Consider the following 14,372-nt stretch of genomic DNA (forward strand, 5'->3'; position numbering starts at 1 on the left):
CAGATGGCATCAATGAGCATGTCATGTTCTGAAATGCACAAGTCTCATAGCTTAGTCAGGGGTGTGTCCTTTTTTCAGAAACCCCTCCTGACAGCTGGGTGAAATGATCATTGGGGCGCAGGGCTGCATATCAAACAGGGCTCCATACCACTGATAGGAGTCTGCATATAAAACTGACACCTGACAAAATATATATTTATTTGCAACATTGAGGAATATACTTTTATGGACATGCAGAGCAGACCTGCTTATACACTGTTTATAGACCCACTAATGTGTGCATAGCCCTCCACTAAGCTACTCTGCTTTTTATAAAAAAAAAAATGTTTTTGTTCATTTTCTCACTATCTGCACAACTATATGAAGGAGGTAACTATTTAATAAAGTTTGTAACTTTTCTGAGACATTGTGTAGTTCCAACCCCCCTTTTTATTTATTGCTGTTGTTATTATTACTATTAATTTATAGCGCACCATTGATTCCATAGTGCTGTACATGAGAAGGGGTTACATACAAAATCAGTCTGCAGGAGAATAGGGAGGAGACAGTGGGTTGGGGGTTGCGGCAGCTCCAGCAGTGATGGGGAGGCAGACAGTCATTGCAGGCTGTAAACTTTCTTGAAGAGATGGGGTTTCAAGTTCCCAATGTGACAGATAATCGGATGTGTTGGAACATAGCATTCCAGAGGATATGGGATACGCGGTAGACGTCTGATGACTGAGGGCGGAACATATAAGGCTAGGTTCACATTTCCGTTATTTTGCATCAGTCACATGCGTTGCTTGATGCATGTAACTGATGCGTTGTACAACCGATGACAAAGAACCGAATTCATTGTCGGACTCCGTTGTGTGTGGGGGGCGGAGTGCGAGGTGGGTGGAGCCGAACGGGGCCGTGGCGCTGAGGACGTCAGTGCCGCGGTCTGCATGGCTGGGGACAGGTGAGTGTGTGTGTATACATGCAGAGTGCGGGAGGGGGCGGAGCCGTGCAGGGAAGTGTCGGGCTCCCTGCACACGTAGCCAGGGTAAAAACTAAGCAAAGCACTTTGCTTGGTTACCCGATATGTAGCTTGGTTACCAGCGTACACCGCTTAGCGCTGGCTCCTTGCACACGTAACCAGGGTAAATATCGGGTAACTAGGCAAAGCGCATTGCTTGGTAACCCGATGTGTATGCACAGCGAAATCCTACAGATTGCGCTGCTCAAAAAAACGTTACAAGCTGCGTTCCTTCCGCCCCACGGTCAGTTGTTCCACGACTGATCAGTCGGGCGGAGGATGCAACGCAGCATCATCAGTCACAATCCGCCGCTCATACAAATCTATGGGAACAACGGAATCTGCCAAACGGATTCCGTTGTTTGCCAGAGCAGCGGATTGTGACTGATACAATTTAACGGAAGTGTGAACCTAGCCTAAGTGTGGAGAAGAGAAGGAAGTCTTGGGAGGACCGGAGCTTACGCAATGCTAGATATCGGGGGATTAGTTCAGATCTATAAGGAGACAGATGATGGATGGCTTTGTAGGTCTATCAAGTCTCCTTAAGTCTGCGGTATGGTTTTTTTTTTTTTCTGTTGATTATTACCATGGTTTTCACTCACTATAATGCTAAATAAGAAATTCCCTGCAGATCCCAAAAGAAGATTACAATATATGCAAATTTTCTTGCAGATCCACAACGGTTTCCTTTTTCTTTCTAATCTGAGCATACCCTAAAGGTAAAGCGTAACAGTCATTTTAATTATTTCATTAATCGTACACATTAAAATAATGTATGATAAGCAACTTTTTAATATATAAGTTTGGTTCCTTCTCTGCCAGAATTGATCAGTCATTAGTAGAGAAAGGCGAATCCGCAGATATTCAGGATCAGCGGGTCCAATTGGATAAAAAAAAAAAAAAAAAAAAAAAAAAAAAGGTTTGGGACCGGACTTAATCCCGAACTTCTGCCTGGACACCGATCTCAATTTAAGTCTATAGGAACCCGAACATTGTGCTTTAAAATGATGGTAGAAAGGGCGATGGGGATTAGAGCAGGAGCATTAAAATTACCTAGCCTCCCGCGCGGTTGTAACTTCTTCCGGGGCCGCTTATTACTCTCATACATATTCACAGCTGTCCCACTGTCTCCAGGTGCAGTCAGACCACATCCCGCCCTATGTGATACCATGCATGATTGCTTGGAATCACACACGCAGTCTGCGTCTCTATATTGGTGTAAAAATAAAATTGGCACAAGGTCCCCCTATATTGAGATGCACAGATACATATGGCTGCAGCCCTCAGCCGTGTGCTGATCTTGACTGTGTACTACAATAAGAGGGACCCGATTATGCGTCGACATGTATACGCGCCTCGGTTGCGCCTTGACAGTTTAGCCTGGTCTCCGGTGGTGCCTTCTGAATCCCCTGCTCGGCCTCACTGTTCTAGTCACCTTGCTCTTCTGCCCATTACATTGCTAGGACTTTTTGGAATTCTGAGACTAAAGACCCTGTAACACACAGAGATAAATCTGCAGCAGATCTGTGGTTGCAGTGAAATTGTGGGCAATCAGTGCCAGGTTTGTGGCTGTGTACAAATGGAACAATATGTCCATGATTTCACTGCAACCACAGATCTGCCGCAGATTTATCTCTGTGTGTGACGGGGACTTTAGTCCCACTGGAGATCTACTGCAACGGTGCGGCCTGAAGTATTCCTGCCTGGGACTTTGTCTCTAAAAAACACCATTGCGCAGGTATCATATGGTCCGCTTATTCAAGCATTGAGGTCCTGGTGTCCCTGTTCTCCTGACGCGTTTCATACGCTAGTAATCATCAGGGGAGTTTAGGTGTCGGTCCTCATTCACAAGGACTGGACAGAACATGCGGACGGCAGCAGCGGGCCTTCCAAGACACTGCGCGCAGTGATGATTACTAGCGTATGAAACGCGTCAGGAGAACAGGGACACCAGGATTTCAATGATTGAATAAGGAGACCATATGATCCGTTCAGTTAAGGACCATTGGGACGCCCAGGATATTTTGAGGATCCTTTTTTGAAGGTGGATGGATCACATTCGTCTGGGTGAGACCATTCCTTTTTTTCTGAAGTCAGTGTTTTCTGGACCCTGTGGTACTGCATTAGTCCAGTTCACTGCTAGTAGCTGCCCTTGCTTACAGATTGCATAGGTCAGCATACCATAGCGTTATCTTTAGGAAGTGTATTCCTGGCCATATGTAACCCCCCCTTTCTTCATGCTGAAGGGGAATTGCTGTTAGGCTGGCATTTTATGATAACATTTTAATGAAAAGTGAGGATCTCTTGCTTCCTTTTAAGGAAATTTAATAAGTTAAATTTTATATTTCTGTACCCCGGCTTGCTATTCTGGATAGTTACCTGTCCCCAGCCATGCAGCCCCCGGCACGGACGTCCTCAGTGCCATGGCCCTGCTCAGCTCCACCCACCCCGCACTCCGCCCCTCGCACACATTACCTCGCAGGATGGGGGCACATGTCAGGATGGGGGCACATACCCGCATTGGGCCACATCACAGCATCAGCATATTTTTATTTAACTTTACACTGTTCATGGCCTTCTTTCATTACAAGCCATGGACATCATTAAACATTAGACTCATCTATTAAAACTGTTCCTTCTGTTTGTCATTTTAAAACCAATAAACAATAATACTAAATTAAACCTAACCCATCCAGTCCATTCATTACCTTATTATTCAATCTGCTAACCTACATACACATTCTAGACTACCCGATACGTTAGAATCGGGCCACCTTATACTACACTAGATTTGTCTCTGTGAGGTAACATAGGTTTCCGTTATTACCTAGGTTGCCACTGTACGTTCTCTCAGTGGCTAAGGTGGTACTGGACTTAAACTGACAGGAGTGCTAACAGATATGCTTATTTTCCTCCCAGTCAAGCTTGGCCTAAAGCTGGGTTCACACTAAGCGACAGCGACAACGACGTCGCTGTTACGTCACCATTTTCTGTGACGTAACAGCGACCTTGTAAGTCGCTGTTATGATCGCTGCTGCGTCGCTGTGTTTGACAGCTAAGCAGCGATCATAACGTCGCTGTGCTACATGTGCAGAGAGCAGGGAGCCGCGCTTAGCGCTGGCTCCTTGCTCTCCTAGGTACAGTACACATCGGGTTAATTAACCCGATGTGTACTGCAGCTACATGTCACAGTGCAGAGAGCAGGGAGCCGCGCACACTGCTTAGCGCTGGCTCCTTGCTCTCCTTGCTACAGTACACATAGGGTTAATTACCCGATGTGTACTGCAGCCACATGTGCACAGGGCAGGAGCCGGCACTGGCAGCAAGGGCGGAGGCTGGTAACGAAGGTAAATATCGGGTAACCAGGGAAAGGTCTTCCCTTGGTTACCCGATGTTTACGCTGGTTACAGCTTACCGCAGCTGCCAGACGCCGGCTCCTGCTCTCTGCTCGCTTCATTTCGTCGCTCTCTCGCTGTCACACACAGCGATGTGTGTGTCACAGCGGGAGAGTGACGACCAAAAAATGAAGCTGGACATTCAGCAACGACCGGCGACCTCACAGCAGGGGCCAGGTCGTTGCTGGATGTCACACACAGCGACAGCGACGGGACGTCGCTGCAACGTCACAGAAAATGGTGACGTAGCAGCGACGTCGTTGTCGTTGTTGCTGTGTGTGACACCAGCTTAAGCCTGAGTACAAGCTAGGGAGTCAATTATTATTTATCTTATCACTGTTAACTTAACAGTGGTAACTAGTTGCATTCAGGGTTCTGTGTGACTTGTAAACACAGACTTGGTTGCGTTTCCATTTGTGTCAGCTGTTGGGTTCTCCGTCTAGCCCTCGGTCTATCAACTGCAGTTTACACCTCTGCACGATGAACCCAGACTGTCGATTGGAATAAAGATGGTAGGAGATTCCAATCTATCAGCCTCCCTGTTACAGACCCTATGTTGCTTTTTTTAAATTCTTTAAATAATTAAAAAAAAAAAAAAAAAAATGCAGTTTCCCAAATTTTGATACCCAGCCATGATAAAGCCAACAGCTGTGTGCTTGTATTCTAAGGCTGGGAGGCCCATGGTGATTGCCCCGCCCAAGCCTAAAAATAGCAGCCTGCAGCTACCCAGAATTGTCACATCCATTAGATCTGGCAATCCCGGCACTTTACCCAGCTCATCCAGATTGCCCTTGTGCAGTGGCAATCGGAGTTATATAAAGTGGTTAATGAAAGCTCACAGCTGCCACTAAGCTCTAGATTAGTAATGTGAGGCGTCTGAGACACCTTCCCTATTACAAATCTGTAAGGGAAAAATAAATAAAAGGATTTCTTCAGTGTTTGTTTATTTGTAATAAAATTCTGGAATGTAGCCAAGACAACCACTGCATCAAGATCCAGAGAGGTAATTATTCCCCTATAATCTGCCCTGGTCAGACCCCACCTGGAATACTACTCCTAGATAATCATTGCCAAACTTGATATGATCCTTGGATTGATATCAGACATGACTCCACAATTCTTTCACGGTCCATTCAGTCCACAAAAATAATTTGAAGAGCCCCATAGACAGTCATAGGTACACGTGCTATCCATGTAAAAAATGAATAACACTTGTATGCGAAAAACTGACTGTGAATGAGCACCAAAGCAGAGGAAGGAGACTAGCTGTGACCATTAACTACTATGAATGGAGAATCCTCTGTTAACTACCATGTGGAGATGTATTACTTTTCATTGTAATTCTGTGATGATAATGAGGCTGCTGAAAAGTAATTTATGCAGAACAGGAAGTATAAATTTAGTGGCCGGTGTGAAAATGGCAAGAAATTGTTTACTATAGATAGTGAGATGGAAAATAAAAATGTAAAACACATGATTTAAACTGTCATTTTTGACAGCCTATTCTCTTTAACCATTGTCCTCTTGCATAGAATACAGTATTTCTTATAGATAGCAAAAAATACTAAAATAACTTAAATCTCCACTTTCTGAATGTGAACAGAGACCATTTTCCAACAAGTATATTTTATTGATAAGAATTGTCATCCATTCCAGATTCACAAACACACGCATGCATTTTGTCTGACCAAATCTCATATAGCTCATAAACAAAACCTACCTTTAAATTTAGTACAAAAACACATCTCTATCAGTTCACTCAAACATTATACATATAACCAGGTATCTTTGTACACACTTTGATCCTCAAGGCATAGAACCGTCACGCTCTTTATTTATTTTTTGGTCTGGATGCTTAAGACTTGAAGACATGAACAGCCCGCACCACGTACTGTCGGCAGATGGGACATTCGCTCATTCTCTTGCCACATTTTGTACATGTCACCATATGGCCGCACTCTAGGAGAACACAGTCAATAACGGCGTCCATGCAGATGCGACAAAGGTTATCATCGCTACCAGTCAACTGTAGCCGAACTTTCTCTAAAAGAAAAAACAGAGGAAGAGAGTTGGAGACAAATGTAGGAATGACTAAAATTAAGTTAAAGTGGCTACAGATGCAAACCGTCATTGGAGAGATTATGCGATTGTAGTGTCTAACAATATTAGTCAGAAAAGTTCGTGTTTTCAAATGTTTCTCACTGTACAAGATTTAGCTGGTATAAGGTTTGGATAGCACAGGAACATACATATCCAACTTTACAATCTACACAGAAGTTCCTGCACAATGTATTTGATTACTAGGTGTTAACATCATTTTGTAACACTTACTAAAAAAACAAAAAAATAAATAAATAAACTAAGAGGAGACCGCAAATTTTTAACATTTTATAACCTTGAGTCAAGTGGGCAATAGCACGTCAATACTTAAGGGAATTTGTCAATGTTTTAACTCACCTCAACCTCACCCCCCAAACTGTTTATAAGTAGAGATGCTCAGACCCGTGGAAGTTCGGTGGGTTTAGTCAAACTTTATATATAGTTCATTTCTGGACCTGGACTTGACCCGATCCCCAATGGAAGTCACCAATTGGGCAGTTCTGCTCTCAAACCAATACAGCCAGCCATATACAGAGCACTTATGGGGAAGGGAGGACATGGTTTTGTGGGACACACTACATCTGAAAGCGTTGTTTTTACCCCCAGTGAGAGCCATTCAAAGAGTACAAGCGGCTTGGCTAGCACTGGGCCTAGCACAGAACGTCCCAGAGCACAGCGATGCTCATTCGAGTGGTTAGCACTTGAACGCCAAATACAAACTTTACAGTTTAGTTTCGCTCATCTCTATTTATGAAAGGTCATGTTGTTCTCTGAAGGATAATACAATTTATATACTTTTACGTATGCAATATGTTGCGCTATGACTGAAAAACAGTTTTAATTCATATGCAAATGAGGCTTAAAAAGCTGTTCACTTCCAGTGAAATCTTTGGCAAGTGCCGCAGCTTGCCAAATCCTAATGGTGTGTAATGCACGCACAGTTAGGATTCGGCTCCACTTTCTGGATCCAACAGTCATGTTGCCACAATTATGCGATTTGGATATTTGCAGTCACGTGCCAACTAGAGTTTCAGAAGCCTTTATTAACAAATCAATGTGAGACACAGCTGAGATTTTAGTCAGCTCAGGCCTCAAGTATGCAATCTCATAATTATGGCCACATTAACTGTTGCACGCAGTTAGGAATCTGCTCCAGTTGCATTACACACTAAAACGCATGCCAAAGGTATCACCAGAAGTGGACAACTCCTTTAACTGCTCTCAGTGTGTGACAAAGTACTTCCCAGGCATCTGCCTTCTTGACTGACCGCTCACTGGCACTATGCACAGCCAGTTAGCCGTCAGTCAAGTGATGGATGGGGAGGGGGGGGCAGGGAATAGAGCCAGGGTGGGAGGGCTGTAGCTTGGGAAGTACTTTGACATTCTGACAGTATTTAAGCCTATTTTGCATATGAATTAAAACAGCATTTTCAGTATTGGGCAACAGACTATAGGTAAATGTGTGTATATGGATGACATAATCCTACTAAGATCAACATGACCATATACAGTGCCTTGCTAAAGTAATCACAGAAGGTGCTCTGGTCAGATCAAACCAAAAATCAAACTTTTGGGCACAATGCCAAACGATATTTTTGGCATAAAAGCAACACAGCTCATCACCCTGAATACACCATCCCCACTGTCAAACATGGTGGTAGTGGCAGCATCATGGTTTGGGCCTGCTTTTCTTCAGCAGGCTGCTGGAGAAGGGGAAACGAAAGGCGCAAAATAGGGTCTTACCTGGTAATAACCGTATGGAGATAAAGATAGGTACACTCATCTGCTGAGGTTGTGCGAGTCACAACCCCTTATTGAGCATGTGAGTGTCCGCGTGGTTCAAGCAGCGGCCCCGTGGAGACGTAGTAAAAATATAAATATATATATAAAGGAGAACGGGTTTTAGCCGCGCTAAAAAACCACTAATGTCAGGATATTAAAAATCTTTTTTATTTCAGCATTCCTACGCGTTTCAGAGACAAAGGGCCGTCTCCTTCTTCAGGGAAAAAGAGAAAATATGGCAGGGAATAGAGCCAGGGTGGGAGGGCTGTAGCTTGGGAAGTACTTTGACATTCTGACAGCACTTAAGCCTATTTTGCATATGAATTAAAACAGCATTTTCAGTATTGGGCAACAGACTATATAGGTAAATGTGTGTATATGGATGACATAATCCTATTAAGATCAACATGACCATATAAATGGCCTTGCTAAAGTAATCACAGAAGGTGCTCTGGTCAGATAAAACCAAAATCAAACTATTTGGGCACAATGCCAAACGATACGTTTGGCGTAAAAGCAACACAGCTCATCACCCTGAATACACCATCCCCACTGTCAAACATGGTGGTAGTGACAGCATCATGGTTTGGGCCTGCTTTTCTTCAGCAGGGACAGGGAAGATGGTTAAAATTGATGGGAAGATGGATGGAGCCAAATACAGGACCATTCTTGAAGAAAACCTGTTGGAGTCTGCAAAAGACCTGAGACTGGGACGGAGATTTATCTTCCAACAAGACAATGATCCCAAACATAAAGCAAAATCTACAATGGAATGGTTAACAAATAAACGTATCCAGGTGTTAGAATGGCCAAGTCAAAGTCCAGACCTGAATCCAATCGAGAATCTGTGGAAAGAGCTGAAAACTGCTGTTCACAAACGCTCTCCATCCAAACTCACTCAGCTCCAGCTGTTTGCAAAGGAAAAATGGGCAAGAATTTCAGTCTCTCAATCTGCAAAACTGATAGACACATACCCCAAGCGACTTACAGCTATAAATCGCAGGAAAAGGTGGCGCTACAAAGTATTAACTTAAAGGGGACGAATTGCACACCCCACTTTTCAATTATTTTTTTAAAAAGTTTAAAATAAGCAATACATTTCGTTCCGCTTCACAATTGTGTCCCACTTGTTGTTGATTCTTCATCATAACATTAACATTTTTATCTTTATGTTTGAAGCCTCAAATGTGGGAAAAGGTTGAAAAATTCAAAGGGGCCGAAAACTTTCGCAAGGCACTGTACATAGTTTGCAATATCATTGGGCAGATTAGCTTTAACATAAATGGGACATTTTTAAGTCATTCCTTTTATGGTAAGCTCAGTATGGTAATATTTAACCCAGGGAAAATGCTGGTAACCCTTTAACAGGGAATTGAATATTCCATTTCTTACAAAGAATCCTTCCAGACAACTGGTGCCATGTGCACCAATCTTCATTATGGCAAACCAAGGGGACCCTCCTCTGTAACAGTCATACAGAAAGGGTTTGTCTAAATAACTGTATGGTGGCCTGACAGCACTAGACAATGTTAATGACCCCCATACACATTAGAAAGCGGTCTCACCTGAACCCTCTATACAGCTGAATGTTCAGCTTAGCTGAAAATTCATGTGTTTTCCATGAGAAGAAAGCTGCTGCCAGACAATTCTGTCAGCAGCTTATCAAACAGCAAAATGGTTAAAATTCTAACATCTCACTCAATATCTTTTGTGCATGAGTCAAGAGGACCCCCAAACATAGATTATCAGACAGTCACATTAGCAGGTTTGGCCAACTTTAGGGTAATTTGTATAGGGGCTTAAGGCCCCGTCACACACAAAGAGATCGCTAACGAGACTGTTGCTGCGTCACCGTTTCCATGACGCAGCAGCGTTCGCTGGTAGGTGTCATACATAACGAGATCAGGCCCCTGCTGTGAGATCACTAGTCGTTGCTGAATGGTTGGGACCATTTTCTTCAAAGGTGATGTCCCGCCAAGCAGGACACATCGCTGTGTTTGACACCTACCAACGACCTCCTAACAGTCCCAACGCCAGCCGAGATCATTATACAGGTCGCTGATCGTTACTGCGTCGTTGGTAAGATCTGACTGTGTGACATCTCACCAGCGACCTCCCAGCGTCTTACCAGTGATCCTTATCAGGTCACATAGTTTTCGGGATCGCTGGTAAGTCGTTAAATGTGATGGGGGCTTTAGAGATAGCTCAGTGCATAGTAAAGATAAAAGCACTTCAGTAGTGTCCGGTCTAAAGCATCCAAAATTTGTGCCACATGCACATCCTTTATAGCAGGCCTGTACAACATATGGCTCATGGGCTGCATGCAGCCTGCCAAGGGCTTTGATGCTGCCCACGGGACTCAAGGAGACACAACACATTTGAACACTTTGGTGCTGGGACCAGAAAAGCAGAGGAGCGCCCGCCCCAACGTGCATCAGCGAGATGTGGTCAGCACTCTACTGTTCTCATCCCACTGTTGCTGGCACTGGACCGCAGAGTTGCCGAAGACGCGATTGGCACTGGTAAGTGCTCCAGAAGGAACCGAAGATTAAATAGGTTTCAAGATTGGTCTTACTTTTTAGGGAACATTATGAGGCAATAGGAGATATTATGGAAATATGGGGGATATTGAGTAATTGGAGACGTTTTGAGGCAATTTGAGACACTATGGGGTAATTATGGGGGAAGTTAAAAGGAGCAGAATATAAAATGGGGTGGGATGGCTTTATGCAGAAAGGTAGCGTGGGGGAGATAATGGAAAGAGGCTTTGGGGGGAGGGGGGGTGGACTGTGACACTAGTCACTAATGACAAGTCTTGATAGTGATACAGAGTGGTCAAACATTTCCAGGTCAGATACCTGGAGAGCATGTAAAGAGTTTCAGGAGATAAACACACGCTAGTCAGGTCACGGTCCAAAGCTTTAAATACCTGGAGAGCAGCGGATAAGAGCAAAGGGGCTAAACTAACAGATGATCAGAACAAGATCCAAGGTCAGGCAACAACAGGACAAACAGCACCACTTAACCCCTTAACAACTGCAGGCAGTAATATTACGTCCTAGCAGTCATAGTGTTACTGCCCGCGGTCTGATGCCAGCAGCTTGTGGTGATCGGCGCACATCTCACCTAAATTTCACAGCTGAGATGTGTGCCTGCCAGGCCTGGAGCAGAATAGTTATCTGCCCGTGCCGTTTAACCCCTTAAATGGCGCTGTCAATATGTGACAGCACCATTATAACGGCATCGGCGGTAAACATTTACTTACCAGCCGATACCGGAAGTGACGTGACGTGATCACGTGACTTACGGTGGTTGTCATGGTAGCACAGGGTCATGTGATGACTCCTGTAGCTCACATGAATTACATTCGGTTTCACCCGGTTAAGAGCTGAATGAGGCAGAAAATGAGCATATCTGCTGTTTACAGCTGTATAGCTGTGATCAGCAGATATGGCAGAGTGATCGGATTTTTGATCCATATAGTCCCCTAGGGGGACTAGTAAAATTAAAAAAAGAAAACAAAACAAAAACAACCTATAAGTTCAAGTCACCCCCTTTCACCCCATTGAAAATTAAAAAGAGTTAAGAAAATAAAAAAAAATTACACACACACACACACACACACACACACACACACACACACACACACACACACACACACTTGATATTGCCGCGTTCAGAAATGCCCGATCAAAATATAAAATCAATTAATCTGATTGGTAAACAGTGTAGTGCCAAAATTACGTTTTTTGGTCGCTACAAATTTTGCGCAAAATGCAATAACAACCGATCAAAACGTAACATCTGCGCAAAAATGAGAAAGCTAAAAACGGCAGCTCGAGACGCAAAAAATAAGCCATAACTGAGCCATAGATGCCGAAAAATGAGAACGCTACAGGTCACGGAATATGGCGTAAAACGTAAGCCACTTTTTTCGGACAAACTTCTAATTTTTTTTAACCCCTTATATAAAAGTAATGTCTACGAAATCACACTGACCTCAGGCATCACACCCACAGATCAGTTTTACCATATAGTGAACACAGTGAATAAAATATCTCAAAAACAATAGTGCTAGTACAGCTCATTCTGCAAAAAAAAAAAAAAAAAGAGCCCTCACATGACCATATTGACTGAAAAATAAAAAAGTTACGTTTCTTGGAAAAAGAACGACGAAAAGAAAAATACGGAAAATGAAAAATTGGCCATTCGTGAAGGGGTTAAACAGTGTGCTACAACTGGCACAGTTCTGGGAGAAACTGTTCAGCTAAGTAGTTGCACAATCACTGGAAACAGGTAACAAATAATCCAAAATTTTGCAGTACCAGCTATCACTCATGAAACTGACAGATCAGCAGGCCCTGATTTCCTTGTTACAGCAACAGTCACTCATTGCATCTTAGACACAGAGGAGGAATTCTGGCAAGGACATTATGGAGAGGTGCAGTGTGTGGAGGGACATTAATGAGAAAGGCAGTGTGAGGGAACATTATGGAGAGAGGCTGTGTGGGGGGATATATTATGAAGAGGAGCAGTGTAGGTGAGTGATATTATAGAGAGGGGCAGCGTGGGGGGGGTATTTAGTGCAGGTATCAAAGTGAGGATCAATTATTTATTCAGAGGTATAGCATGGGAGATAATGTTACTTTTAAGGACACAGTGTCGGAAAGCGCTGCTGCAAAACATAAGAGATACATCTGCAGAGAGAAGTTAAGTTAAGAGATAAGTCTGCTCTGGGCGTGAGCTCTCACCACGGTGTCTGTACTACATGGAGATAAAAGGGATGGGAAAGACTCCAATGAAAGACAAATGTCACCTATAAAAAGGTACCTGAATACAAATGCTTATTTGTGATTCTGCCTATGTCTCATCAGTACTGTGGTTCCAGTACGGTCCACAGTCTGATGATGGCTGGTAGCAAAAACTCACAGCATCTTCTTACCATTGTTAAGGACATACTGGGAATTGATGTAAGGTCAACCATCACGTGAACCTAGAATTGATTGCTGTACTAAGTTAGGTGCTACATCTACTCAAGGTGGTTCTGGCACCACATACATGTGCAGATGATGGTTCTGATCTTGTATACATGTATATACCACTTTGAAAATTTTTGTGGACTTTGGTATTGGTTCAGTATAACAATGTGGCTCTTGGACCAAAACATTTTGTGCACCCCTGTTTTATAGAGTTATTTTCAATATTACAAAATGGTAAAACGTTAAAAGAGCTTGTAAAAAAGCAGCATCTTTGCAAAGTACATCTCATGACAAATTCTCTCCATTCTCAAGAAAGGAGGGATTTTTAATTCTATGGTGTTCTGCTCGTTACCTAGATCATCGGCCACCTAGCAGTAGTGTGTTGGCCAATCCTCTAGGAGAGGATGCAGCGTTTGCAAGCTCTTTTCTATAGAAGCTTGCAAGAGCGTCAGTGATTCTTGCATCCCTCAGATGCTTGCAGAATCTTCAAGCACATAATTCAGTATATGGGGCTGGTTTGAACCGACAATCAGGACAGCAGGAAGAAAGCTTTCCTGTCACTCCTGCATTTCTTTTTAGGTTTAGACAGAAAAATAATGAGGATTAAAGAAAGGAAAACTGACTAACCTGAGCCATGTCTGGATTCTAGGCCTTCCACTAAAAGAAAAGAAAGCAAGACAATAAAAGATGCATGAATTGATTAAAAAAATTAAATAATTTGATGTATAATGTAGGATACAATACACTTCTGAGTAGAATTTCCAGTGTACAAAAGAAGCATGATAGAAAACTAAAGAAAATCCCCAACATACAGGCCTTTCTGTTCTCCTCATTCTCCCGGTATAGTCGGTTCACCTTCTCCACCAGTTCCCATTTCTCACAGCATCCTGAGTAGTTGACAAAGTTGCGGGCCAGAATTTCTTTTAGCTGTCGAATAGTAAGCCCTTCTATTTCTTCCAGCGTTGATAAATCGGATAATGATGCTCTGGCTTGTTTCTTTAATTGGTCATTAGCCTTAGAGAATAAAATGTTTATTACAATTAATGGTTTATGGAAGTAATTTATGACAAGGGAAAAAAATGGCTACAAGACTTCTGACAACATTGATGGATTTCCAGT

The 14,372-nt window shown here is 43.2% G+C and overlaps 1 protein-coding gene across 1 annotated transcript in view; it reads right to left on the bottom strand.

Moving 5' to 3' along the window:
• Positions 1 to 5,983: 5,983 nt before the first annotated feature.
• The window catches only part of RNF34 (ring finger protein 34), a 42,755-nt gene continuing 34,366 nt past the window's right edge, over positions 5,984 to 14,372 (bottom strand). The window contains exons 5-7 of the mRNA XM_075323540.1: positions 14,066 to 14,267; positions 13,881 to 13,910; positions 5,984 to 6,435 (exon numbers count right to left, since the gene is read on the bottom strand). Of these exons, the coding sequence (XP_075179655.1) occupies positions 6,248 to 6,435; positions 13,881 to 13,910; positions 14,066 to 14,267 (420 nt within the window). The 3' untranslated portion in view covers positions 5,984 to 6,247. The remainder of the gene's footprint in view (positions 6,436 to 13,880; positions 13,911 to 14,065; positions 14,268 to 14,372) is intronic.

The sequence above is a fragment of the Anomaloglossus baeobatrachus genome, chromosome 1, assembly GCF_048569485.1.
Source record: "Anomaloglossus baeobatrachus isolate aAnoBae1 chromosome 1, aAnoBae1.hap1, whole genome shotgun sequence".
Lineage (NCBI taxonomy): Eukaryota > Metazoa > Chordata > Amphibia > Anura > Aromobatidae > Anomaloglossus > Anomaloglossus baeobatrachus.